This window comes from Budorcas taxicolor, chromosome 1 (assembly GCF_023091745.1).
Source record: "Budorcas taxicolor isolate Tak-1 chromosome 1, Takin1.1, whole genome shotgun sequence".
Classification (NCBI taxonomy): domain Eukaryota; kingdom Metazoa; phylum Chordata; class Mammalia; order Artiodactyla; family Bovidae; genus Budorcas; species Budorcas taxicolor.
The window spans coordinates 22544775-22557788 of NC_068910.1; the positions used below are offsets into that span (position 1 = coordinate 22544775).

The 13014-nt window shown below is 39.8% G+C and overlaps 1 protein-coding gene across 1 annotated transcript in view; it reads left to right on the top strand.

Moving 5' to 3' along the window:
- SYNPR (synaptoporin) overlaps positions 1-13014 on the top strand; it is a 296608-nt gene that overhangs the window by 157968 nt on the left and 125626 nt on the right. The window contains exon 3 of the mRNA XM_052639768.1: positions 7789-7913. Within this exon, the coding sequence (XP_052495728.1) occupies positions 7789-7913 (125 nt within the window). The remainder of the gene's footprint in view (positions 1-7788; positions 7914-13014) is intronic.

Consider the following 13014-nt stretch of genomic DNA (forward strand, 5'->3'; position numbering starts at 1 on the left):
AGCCAAATAAACCCAAGGTGAGTGATATGAAATAAGAGGAAATATGAGCTATGGAATAAGAGGAAATGTGAAATAAGAGAAGTGAACCATTGAAATCAGCCCCGGGTTCTTGCTCCAGGGGAGAGTCAAGAAAAGTCCTGTGGTTGCTGTGGTGTGCTTGAGCACAGCTGACTCTGCGGTTCTCTTCCCAGTCAAGTTTCAGAGATGTTATTTTGGTGGCTTAGAATTGGCCATGGTGGAAGTATTTACACCTTGGAAATTGGCAAATGCTGTATAAGTCAACATGCATTGGAGAAGGAAATGGCAACCCACTCCAGTGTTCTTGCCTGGAGAATCTCAGGGACAGGGGAGCCTGGTGGGCTGCCGTCTGTGGGGTCGCACAGAGTCGGACACGACTGAAGCGACTTAGCAGCAGCAGCAGCAGTATAAGTCAAGGTTGTATCTGTGGAGCTCTGATTGCCAGCACACACAGCTTGGTGGTAAGAGAAATACCACTACTTGGTCCCAATCACCGAATCTCTTTCTAGCCAGGCTCCTTACTCTCACTTATTTCTTCCAAGGGCTCTTTCTTGCCAGAGATTGTGCATGAGACCTTGGAAGATGTCCCCTCCCTGACTTTCTGGAGACCACAGTCCCCATGAGAGTCATTTATCAGCCTGATTTCCTGTCCTCCTCCGACCTATTGCTTTCCACTCTGCCTTGCAAATTAACCAGAAGGATTAATAGCAGCTTTCACTGATATTCCTCGTGTGGTGCAGTTAATTCAAAGGAGGGAGCTGCTTGCACTTTTTTCAGGGGAAAACCTTTGGTATTGTTAACTGTGTAAAGGTATTCCTGCTATGAGGAATTTTGGTTTGTGGATGCTTATTAAGCCAGAAAGTGCAAGGCAATGCTTCTGTTCTCTTTATCCCAGATGTATTCCTAATTAACTGCATGCAAGGGAAATCTCTGCTGGCTAATTTCATCCATCAGAGAGTAATTTTTGTTGTTAGGAACAGAGCCATAGATCATCCAAGACAGTAGTGAAATGAGAGTTCATTGTAGGAGATTTGTTTTACTCTCCTGAACGAGAGGGAAGAGAGTGATTGGGCTGGTGATTATGATATTGATTACCTGAGGTTGTGCTGGAGGCTGAGGTGTCTGCTCTATTTGAGGAGAATTGGAAAGGTGGCAATGGAAAGATGGCAACACAGAACTATTTTTTTCTTTTTTAATTTTCATTGAAATGTAGTTGATTTATAATATTGTGTTAGTTTCAGGCATACAGCAAAATGATTCAGTTACATATGTGTTGACTATACATATATATAAAAAACATATATGTTTTTAGATTCTTTTCCATTATAGGTTATTACAGCATATTGAATAGAGTTCCCTGTGCTATACACTAGGTCCTTGTTGGTTATCTATTTTATATATAGTAGTGCGAATATTTTAATCCCAAATTCCTGATTTATCTATCCCCTCTCCCTCTTTGGTAACCATAAGTTTGTTTTCTATGTCTGTGAGTCTATTTCTGTTTTGTAAATAAGTTTATTTGTATCATTTTTTGAGATGCCACGTATAAACAATACCATATAGTATTTGTCTTTCTCTTTCTGACTCACTTCACTTAGTATAAAAATCTCTAGGTCCATCCATGTTGCTGCAAATGGCATTATTTCATTCTTTTTTAATGGCTGAGTAATATACACATACATACAATGGAATATTACTCATATATAAATAATATCTTCTTTATCCTTCTGTTGATGGACATTTAGGTTGCTTCCATATTTTGGCTATTGTAAATAGTGCTTTGATGAATATTGGGTTACACATATCTTTTCCAGTTATGGTTTTCTCCAGATATCTGCCTTGGAGTACACCCACTAGATCACACGCTAACTCTGTGTTTAATTTTTTAAGGAGCCTCCTCATTGTTCTTTATAGTGGCCACACCAGTTTATATTCCCACCAACAGTGTAGAACGGTTCCCCTTTCTCCACCTCCCCAGCATTTGTTATTGGTAGACTTTTTGATGATGGCCATTCTGAGTGAACTTTTATAATTTCACTTGATGTGGGTAAATGAACTTTTGCCCCTGGACTATGCCCTTGATGTCTAGGAAGGTGAGTAAGTACACTGCATTACCAAAAAGAAGGCACAGGTTTGGTTGAGGATGAACACAGAGCCCAGAGCTTATAGAAACTCTTACATGTGCACACGCATACACAGAAACACAGTGTCATTAATCTGTCATCATGTTGCATATAGCCTAGAGAGCTGGCCTCAGATGGAGTTTTTCTCTCAGACTCTTCGCCCTCCCAAGCCTTCCAGGACCCATCTTCAATTCTCCCTCCATCCTGGCTGCATGACACAAAGTTTTTCCATCTCCCAAGAGAGGATATCATGTCTTAGGAATCAGCATTAGTCTCTCAGAGTCTAACATCTACAAGACATAGGGACCATCCTCTCACTAATATCCATGGCCTCTCTAAGCAACACTTGTCAAGCTGAGAAAGTCTATGTTCCTTTACAACATCTTCCACAATTCTTCTTCTAAAATCCTCCACCCCCACCAAGGCTGAAAAGAGGAAAGAAGGGAGGGAGATAAGAGAGAAGGAAGGGAGGGAGGAAAGGAAAGAAAGAAGGAAAGGAGAAAGAGAGTGAATTACCCATCCTCCTTAGCAGTAGGTTTGCAGTATGTGTTTGTGGGTCCCCAATGAGCAACATGGAAAACCTCAGGCCACCGCAGGACCATGATGCATCTCTAGTTAAAGAAGTATGGACCATTTGACAATCCTCTATCCATGTGGTCAAAAACTGTTCTTCCTGTTATTCTAGAGCTAATTAGAAGACTGCTGTCTGAGGGAATTTACAGACCAGGATTCTAGTTCCAGCTCTGATCTTGCTGAGTTGAAGGCAAATGGACTTTCTTCTCTAGTTCTCAGTTTCTTCAATAGTGTGGTGATAGGGGAGGGGAGGGGAAGGAGAAGGAAGAGGAGGGACACACTCTAATGGTTTACTGAGAGCTCTGAGCCTGATGCTTTGCATGTGTTCTCTCAGTTGACATACCCAAATCCACATGAGGTAGATTACTGTCAACCTCAATTCACCATCCAGCTGCCACATTGACCTTCCATTGGCTCCTTAAACTTGTCAAGCCTTTCCTTCCTTAGCACTTTCACTTAAGCTGTGCCCTCAGTCCCTGGGGCTTCTCTCCACGCCACCCTCCATTGCCTGTGGCTTTCTCGCTTTCATCTGCAAGGTCTTAGCATAAATGTGACATCTTTAGATATAACACCCTGTTCTGGAAGATGTCCCCCAGGACACAATTTGTAATTATGTTATTTGTATGTTCTTTTAATTCTGTCCCAACCCCCTTCCTGCATTAAACTTCAGGGTAGGCAGGGACCTACTTTTTCTTTGTCTTTTCTCTAACTTTTTACCTTTCTGTTTCCCATCATCTGGCACCTGGTAAATACACCATTAAACAGCTGCGGAATGAGCCAGTGAATTAGTCCTGATTTAGTGGATATAAGAATGAGGTTGGGAGAAGTTAAATATCTTGCTCAGTGTCAGGCAGCTAGAAATTGGACTCAGGCTCAGGTCTGCCTAACTCTGGAACTGCTCCTGTCTACCACCTAGGGTGGAGTTGTTGGGTGGACTTCCAACTTCCAAGATTTCCAAAGTTCCGTCTGACTCTACATTTCTCTGCAACACTAAGAGAATTTCAGATCCCTAAAGGACTTCCATTTCCCTCTCCTCACTCTGTCCTGATGTATCCTAATTATAGGACCAGGTTCCTGGCTGATATACTGTGAAAGAGTTAATTTCATTCTCCCAGATATTTCACTTTCCAGACTATCCCTATAATGTTATTCACTCAGCAGGACCTGACTCTTCCGGTGTTGTACAGACATTATCTGTTTAATCCTCACCAGCCCCACATGAGTTTTGTATCAGTCACACAGTATGATTTCTCTTTAATCAGTGAGGACTGTGGGGAATGCAGGGTAACCAGAAAGCCCATAGGTATCATATTTAACTCAAGTTCAGAGCTCGATAGATGTTAAAAGAAAAAGTAGTGGTGTGTGTGGTTTCAATACTCTGATGCCTTCCTCTAAATATCAAATATTTTGATCTAAATATGTAATTTTAATACATAATTATCTTTCCACCTTAAGTTCACTGCATGGTAGTATTCATAATATTTTACTGTGTGTAAGGCGCTTTAATATAAGATGAAAAGCCAAAAGTGGTTTCTTTACAGCCATTAAGCACTGAATTTAAAGGATTTATCTTTGGGTCTTTTACCTCTAAATCACTCCAGTTTAATGTTACAGGGGATTTTAAAGAATACTACTGTTTGAAATCCTTATGCTATCCTGCCACACTTTTAATACAGGATTATTAAGCTTCACACACGAACTGTTGTTGTCAAAAGGAAATATGATCACATATGCTGAGTACTGGACACGATAGCTAGCCCATTGTAGGTACTTAATAAAGCCAACAACAGATAATTCCTCCTAACCTTTTCATGTACAAGTGTTGATTACACACTTAGGACTCTTGCCTGAGAGAAGTACACATGTGTAAATACCACACAAATCTGCATGGATTCAGAGAAGACTGCACATAAATACATACTCCATCTCTTTCCTTCTCTCAGTGATCTGGGAGGACACAGGGTATTTCTGTTGTACAGATGAGGAAAGGGCGACCTCCACATCCTACCACAGGGCTCTGGACCCTGCTGCTCCGTTCTTTCTTTTGGAAGAAATTGTACTAAAGATGCTGTCGTGACATGGCACAAAGGACTGTGCCATCCAGTATTGTATGATGAAACCTAGATTTAAGCATTGAACAATTAAAGTCATGTCCTCCTTTTTCCCACCAAAACTAAGAGCTGACAGAAAGAGAACATTTGGTCATGAGCAAATCCATATCACAGGGATCCAGATCTGAGTCCTGTCAGCCTTGGTGTTCTGTGTGTATGGGTTGGAGTACCTTCTAAATGTCTCCACAAGTCGCATCAGTGATATAAACTAGGAGGGAAAGCTAACAAAGGAAAAAGATAAGGTTTTTCTGGAGTGCTTGTATGTTGGTTCATTGGGGCTGATGGTCATATAGATTTAGCTAGGGAGGAAGTCTAAACTTCCTATTTCATGTCCTACAAGATCTCACCAAAATGTCTTACACATTTATTTAGAGTAATATCTCTTGTTCACATTTATTAAGTGCTTTTTCTGTGCCAGGATCTGTTCTAAGTGCTTTACACACATTAACACAGATAAACACATTTTGTTTTTACTATGTCTATAATATCATTTGGTCAAGTTGTGTCTATTTTAAATTACTGGATTTAAAAACCAATAACTTGGTGGATTCTGGATCAAGATGGCAGAGTAGGAGAATCCTGAGCTTATCTCCTCCCACATACACACAAAATCTAGGACTGTCTACAGAACAACTGTCACTGAGGATGGCCTGAAGACTAGTAGAATAGGTTTTCTAAAACTAAGAATCTATAAGGAAAAGTCCTCACCAAATTGGGTCAAAAGAACAGAAGCATGATCTAGTCAGAACTTACTCACAGACGGAGGAATATCACAGCTATGGTAGTTTCCTCTGTGGAGCAAGGGCTTTGAGCCCCACATTGAGCTGCCTAGCTTGGGGGACCTGCTCCAGGAAGACGAGCCTCTGTAGCATCTGACTTTGGAAGCCAGAGGGGCTTATGGCCAGGAAAGCTGGAGGGCTGTTAGAAACTGAGACTCTGTTCTTAGAGAGTACACACACACACGCTCGCTGCTCAAAGTCTCAGCACAGAGACAGCAGCTTAAAAAGCACCTGTGTCATAGGAGAAAGAGATCCACTGACTAAATTTAGGACGTGTGCTGGAGGGGTAGAGATCTGGTGGAACTTTCTCCAGGGACAGAAACACTGGCAGGCGCCATTAAAAAAAACACCAAAACTCTCCTTCTACCTAGTGGGCCCAACCCTGGTGTGTACCACTTCTGCACTCTCCATCAACTGAACTAATACCATGTGTACCAACCTGGTATATCCCTGAGGACCTACCCTGCCCATCCCACCTGCCCCGGCTGGCTCCTCCAAAGCAGCTGCTGCCACATCCCACCAACAGGCATTCCCATCTGACACTGGCACCCCTCCAAGGTGGCTCCTGCTCCAGGGGTCCAGTCCCACATACCAGCAAACCCACAATAGCCTCTCTTGGGCCTCAAAGCTACTTCAGAGTTAAAGATACACACAGAAAATGCAGGAATGGGAGAAGATATTCTATGCAAGTGGAAACAGAAAGAAGGCTGGAGTATCAATACTTATATCAGATGAAATAGACTTTAAAACAAAGACTGTAAAAGGGGACAAAGAAAGGCCTTATATAATAATAATAAAGATCAATCCAAAGGTAAAGCAGATATTAACAGACAAAAAAGGAGAAACTGACAGCAATAAATAATTGTAGGGGACTTTAACACCCCATTTATGTCAATGGAGAGATCATCCAGACAGAAAATCAATAAGAAAACATTGCTCTTAAATGACACATTATAGCATATTGATTTAATATATAAATACAGATTATTCCATCCCAAAAGAATAGGATACACACTTTTCTCATATACACTTAATATTCTTCAGGATAGATCACATGTTAGACTACAAAACCCTTACACAGTAATTCCTCTCACTATGCAAAGTGAGCTAGTGTTGCTAATAGGAACCCAAGCTACTATAAGAAGGTGAATTCCAAAGTTAAAATAAAATAACTGGAGGTACTATAGAAATGAGCAGGACATTCTTTTGAATTTAGCCAAGCTAAGTGGGCAAAGTTTGGTATTTGTTTTCTTCCCATCTTAGGGCATTCTCACCCTCCCAGGTATATCTTCTTTCCATGGATACTTCTTTGAGTTCCTGCTTCTAATTTTCCCTGCCTGATTACCATAGATGCACGTTTTATGCTAGGATAGACTGATATTAATTGGTCATCAGTTGAACCTTTTAATGGTTGACTCTTGAAAGAGCAAGTAAAACAGAGATGAAACCACCGAGGATGCTTTAAGGTTGACATATATGATGTTGTGCTCCAGAATAGCACATTTTAGGTAATCTCCACTTCCTCCACCCATCAATCCTAAAATTCTTTGTGCATTTTTAAAAATCTGTATTAGTCCAAAAGACAAAACATGTGTGTTTTGCAGAAAATTCAGATAACCAAAAAGAAGGAAGCAAGGAAACATCTGAAATTCTTCCCACATGGAGATATCCATCATTAATCCCTCCGTGTGTAGCTTTCCAGAGACTTTGATGTAAGATTACATCTCTGCCTTCTGTAGTGTGACAGTTCTTTACACAGATGCTGTTGTTCACTCACTAAGTTGTGTCTGACTCTTTGCGACCCCATGGACTGCAGCAGACCAGGCTTTCCTGTCCTTTACTATCTCCCAAAGTTTGTTTAAGTTTGTGTCCGTTGAGTCGGTGATGCTGTCTAACCATCTTTACACAGATATTTGATCTCAAATGCAGATATTTTGTCCTTGTATTTAATTTTTCTGCAAGCAAAATTACTCCAGCTTTCCAGGCAATTTTTCACACCATCCCACTCTCCATCATCATCCTGGCCTTCATTCCAGCCTAAACCATATATGATGCCATACTTGGATGGTCATACTTGCCATCCTAACCTCTCTCAATGTAGACACTAACCTCCTGCTGACATATTTCATGAGATCAACACTATTCTAATAGCTGCCTTCTCTATTCTTTCTTTGTTCTCTGCAGCTTTTTGCAATCTTTGCATTTGCAACATGTGGTGGTTATTCTGGAGGCCTGCGGCTGAGTGTGGACTGTGCCAACAAGACGGAAAGTGACCTCAGCATTGACGTGGCATTTGCTTACCCATTCAGGTAGGGAATGGTGCCCTCTTACAGAGAGGCAGGAAACTTTCTTCCTTATGTGGTTTCTTTTAAAAAAGATGCAACCTCCCAGGAATTTCTGGGTAAAAAGGAAGGATTCTCCCTGAGCCTGCAAAATGCCCAAATAAGTAAAATGCCCATCCAGCACCCTACCCTAGGAAAAGTTATTCTCTGGGAGTTGTAGCTTCAAACCAGAATGAACTCTTTTCTCCAACCCAAACTGCTACAAATGGCCCAATGTTGGAGTCTTATCAATATGGAGACCTTGTTACACAATTCCTTCCTCCTCATCCATATTTTCATGAGTTCTCTCAAATTCTCTCTAAAATTGTGTGGTCACCTTGCATTTCATATCAACTGTGCAATCCTGGCTGATAATACATTTAGTGGTATTAAAAGCAAATAGTGTTTCCATGTGCTAGACATTGTGCTTAGCTTTTCACCTGTTTAATCTCATTAAGTCATCACGATGACCTTGTAAGGGGAGTACAGGTATCATCACCATTTCAAACGAGCAAACTGAGGTGCGGGTACATTTTCCCAGCTTCCCTTGGTCGGTAAGTGGCAAAGTCAGTGTTTGAGCCTACCCAGGGTATGCCCCGAACTCACATCTCTATCCCTGTACTTAAGTTGCTTGAGATAATTCTTTCAACCTCTTTATAAGTTCATGATGAAAGATAAGACCTGTCTATAAAATAATGGCTATATACATACCAAGATTTGTCCCAAGTCAGACATCTTGTGGTTATGATCCAAAGTGGATTAATTGAAATAAAAATCTAAATGATTTGTTTCTGTAAAACTACCAAGTGCTTGGTACCAAAAAACTGGTGTGATTTCTGAGACAACTTTCAACATAATATTTTGGCTTCTTATTAATATACTCTCCTGTGTGCACTTCAAGTTAGCAAACATTTGTCAAGCAGTCATTTTGTGCCAGATACAGCGCTGGCTCTGGAAATACAGAGAAAGGTAGAAATTTGCTCCTAAGAACTTTTCTTAAACAGGTCAGTACAGTGTTTTCCAAAATCTTTCCCATAGAGCCCTAGATATTTAATTTTTCTAAAAAGAAAGGATGAGAGAAAGAAAAGTAAGAAGAAAGGGGTGGAGAATAGGAGGGAGGGGGGAGAAAGAGCTGGAGAATCATTAAACGATCTGATAAAATAAGTTTAAGAAATACTTCTTAGCACTTTGCCCTTTTAATACACATTTTGAATCACCAAGAACACAATGTTTCTCCAAATGTATTTGACCACAGAAAGCCTTTCTCACTGAACATCTCAGAAGATTAATATATCATGGAACACATCCTTAACATATCGATCTAGTAAACTTTTCCTAGTCCAAAACAGAAATGTCTCAGTTCACAGGCAATGAATCACAAAGACGAGGCATTTATACCAATGTATTAAGCGGTTTTTAAGAACTGTACAGTAATACAAGTTACAAACACGTCTGCTCAAGTGGATACTCTCCTAATAAACTAATAAGAGAGTCCAAAGCAGAGAAATGCTAACCATAGAAAGCCTGGTAATTTAGTAATGAGAGTTGCCTTTGCCAGTGGTAGTTGGGGTAGGAATGTCTGACATGTCTGAAGGTTCTGGAGGAACCCCTTGGCTTTTGTGTCGAATGACTGAGGCAATGTGTGCATACTGCTCAACAAAGGGGATCTAGGAGAAGAGAGGAGAATTGCCACTGATCATGACTGAAAAGGAAAGACAAAGAGAAAATAATAGGGAAAACCGTTTTAAAGTGAAGACGATAAATTTGGGTTTGATCATGCCAGGTTTGAGGTATTTTCTATCAAGAAGTTTCATGCTTAAATCCCATATAAGGAGTGAGAGGGGAGCCTGCAAATGGGGCTCCAAGATCATAATCATGGAATGAAAAATAGGTCCTGAACAAAGAGAGGCCATCAGGAGAAATAGAAGAGTAGGCACACAGGGCTAAGCCATGGATGATGCCCACACTGAAGAAATGAAGGAGAGGAATAACTGAGGGAGAACAAGGAGATCCAAAGGAAAAAGAGATAGGACCACTAGGCAAGTGTAGGCTTTGTGGAAAATTAGGGATATGTCATGCATGAGTGATACCCCTCAGCACTTCAGAGAAGTCAAGAAGTGAAAACTAAAAGGCCAGTGGATGGAACAAATGGTAGTCATTTAGGAATTTCATGAGATATTTCAATAGGAAAGAAAGCATGCCAGACTGTTGGAGAATGGAAAATAGAATTTGGTATTTTTCCCTCAAACAAGTAAAATGCAAAATGCTAAGGATCAAACCATTTTTCCTTAAGCCCTGGTGGCTTAGACGATAAAGCGTCTGCCTGCAATGTGGGAGACCCGGGTTCGATCCCTGAGTCGGGAAGATCTCCTGGAGAAGGAAATGGCAACCCACTCCAGTACTCTTGCCTGGAAAATTCCGTGGACAGAGGAGCCTTGAAGGCTACAGTCCATGGGGTCGCAAAGAGTCGGACACGACTGAGCAACTTCACTTCTGTATGACATGATGTTTGTGAAGAAAGAGAGCAAGGTTATTAATGACCTTTTTGTAGAGAAGGCGTTCACCTCTGCTTCTGGAAAGTAATCATCTCATTCGATGACATGGTGATAAACTTGCCACCTTGGCTAGACAGCAATAAAGGTTTCCATGATAAAGGCATAAAAATCTTCCATCACTTGAGAACAACTGAATGAGAGACTAAGAGCAGATTCATCATAAAAATAAATTAAGTTGTTATGTCACTTTTATGTCTGGAGACACCCATCAGAATAAAGAAAGTTTAAGTTTTCTATCAATTTCAAGCATTCTTATAGATATGGGATTGGTAATCCTTGCTTTAGATAATTAACAAAATTGTCCTTGATTAATTCATCCTAAGGCACCAGAGATATAGAGAAAAATAGGTGCATGAAAATATTTATTATTGAATTATTCTAAGTACTTCAAAATTAGAAATAACTTATGTGTCCAAAAATAAGGAATCAGTTAAATAAAATGTGATAGGCAACCACTAAAAGTCATTTTTTCAAATAACGTGTAAGGACAAGAAATGCTCCCAGCATTTTATTAGGAGAAAAGCAGAATACAAAACTATATATATATATATATATATATATAATATATGTTTATATATACATATACACACATATATGTATATAATGTATATATGTGTGTATATAATGATTCCAATTTTGTTTTAGTTTATACTGGCTGATCATAGGACTATAGCATATATAGAGACTATATATATGAATATATATACATGTATATATATAATGATTCCAATTTTGTTTTAGTTTATACTGGCTGACTACAGGACTATAGCTTATATATAGACTATATATATGTGTATACATATATATTTGTATGTGTGTGTATATATATATAATGGCTCCAATTTTGTTGTTTATACTGGCTGACTGTAGGACTAGAGCACATACTGACATTGCCCATACCTATCAGTCACTCACAATTCACATCTCCATCTACACTTTCTATTGTAAACCCATGTGGCTGTTAAAGGGCTTTCTCTAGTCACAGGAACCTGCTTGGTTAGTATGCAGGGCAGGCCGGAAATGCTGGGGAGTTAATGACTCCTAGAGCTGCTCTCATCCAATGACAAGTGTGAGTTGGAGGATAAATATCCCAAATTCCTCAGCTCTCATGGGCTAGCACACTAAGCTCTCAGAAGTACCCAGCAGGATAGCTCCACCCTGTGTTCATTAACACACCTTTTCTTCCCTGTTTTCCCTTTCCTCTCTCAGTTCTCCACTGCCCTATTGGTGTTTTCAAAGATGAATCTTCCAAAAACCAGTTGCACTCAAATCTTGATCTCAGGGTCTGCTTCCTGGTACCAATCCACCTAAGACAGTACCATTATGTGAATTACGTGGATGGGTGAATGGGTGGGTGGGTGGATAGATAGAGAGGTAAAGATAGATGATAGAGAGATCCCTGTTTCCTCCCACTGTCAATCATGTTGAGCACTGCTTCAAACTGGTCAGAAATCAAAACCTCTAGTCCATAACATCTCCTTTAGTGGTTTTCAGTTCAGATTTCAAAGTTGAAGCCACCTTTGGTTTTCTTCATTCATGGTATCTTATCACGCATGATAGGTCTTTTCCAAATGACAGCCATAGTACATGTACTTCAGCCTTAGCTTATGAAAATGAAATGATTGCTGAAAGTTGGGAGGTGATCCATTGAGATCCCCCAAATGAATTCTGCCTAAGACGTACTCTATAATCAGTCCACTGCAAATATATTCTCCACATTTGATGATTAATCACATAGCTTTTCATTTGGGATAACAACAAAAGCTATGTCATATTTATAGAGATTCTGTCATGATCACTGTATCAAAATGTTCATTTATTTCTAGGTGGTGAGATTATGAGCACATCAAATATTCTTTGTATACTTGCGCACATTTTCCAGATATTCTGCAACAAGCTTTATGATTTTCGTTACTGTGAATCTACTGAAGCAACATAATGTAGCTTGAACTATAGAGATGGAACTTTGGAATTTACTTATTGTCTCTTTTAAGAGTATTACCTACTCTCTCTTTCTTTATCTATAAAACAGAGACAGTGTTACCTGTTTCATAGTGGTGTTGCATTAAATGAATCATAGGGAACGGTTTAAGCAAGGCCTGGCACTCACAAAGTTCTCTTTTAGTGTATTGTTTTTACTTTCATTATCAAGAAAAGGTAATTAAAAATAGAGAGCTGAGGAAGATAATTATTCTAGTTAATTTGCAAAATTACCCTCAAGACAATATGTTGGTTATATTTTACCCAGAATGAAAGCTTCCCCATCTCTCTCTCTCCAAATATGCAGACATTAAAAGAATGAGTACATATTGAACTATTTCACATTTATTAACTTGCTTTAACTCTTTGATGCTTATTTGGGTTGCCCTCAAAGGTGTTCTCCATCCTCTCTTTTTTTTTCTCTCATTAAAGTAATGGGAGCATGAAAGCCTCCCCAAAGTACAGAACAATGGAAAAGCCTCACTGGCACAAGCATGATTTTCCCAGGGTTATTTGGCATGAGCAGAAGGGAGAATGAGACTGTGAACCTGATC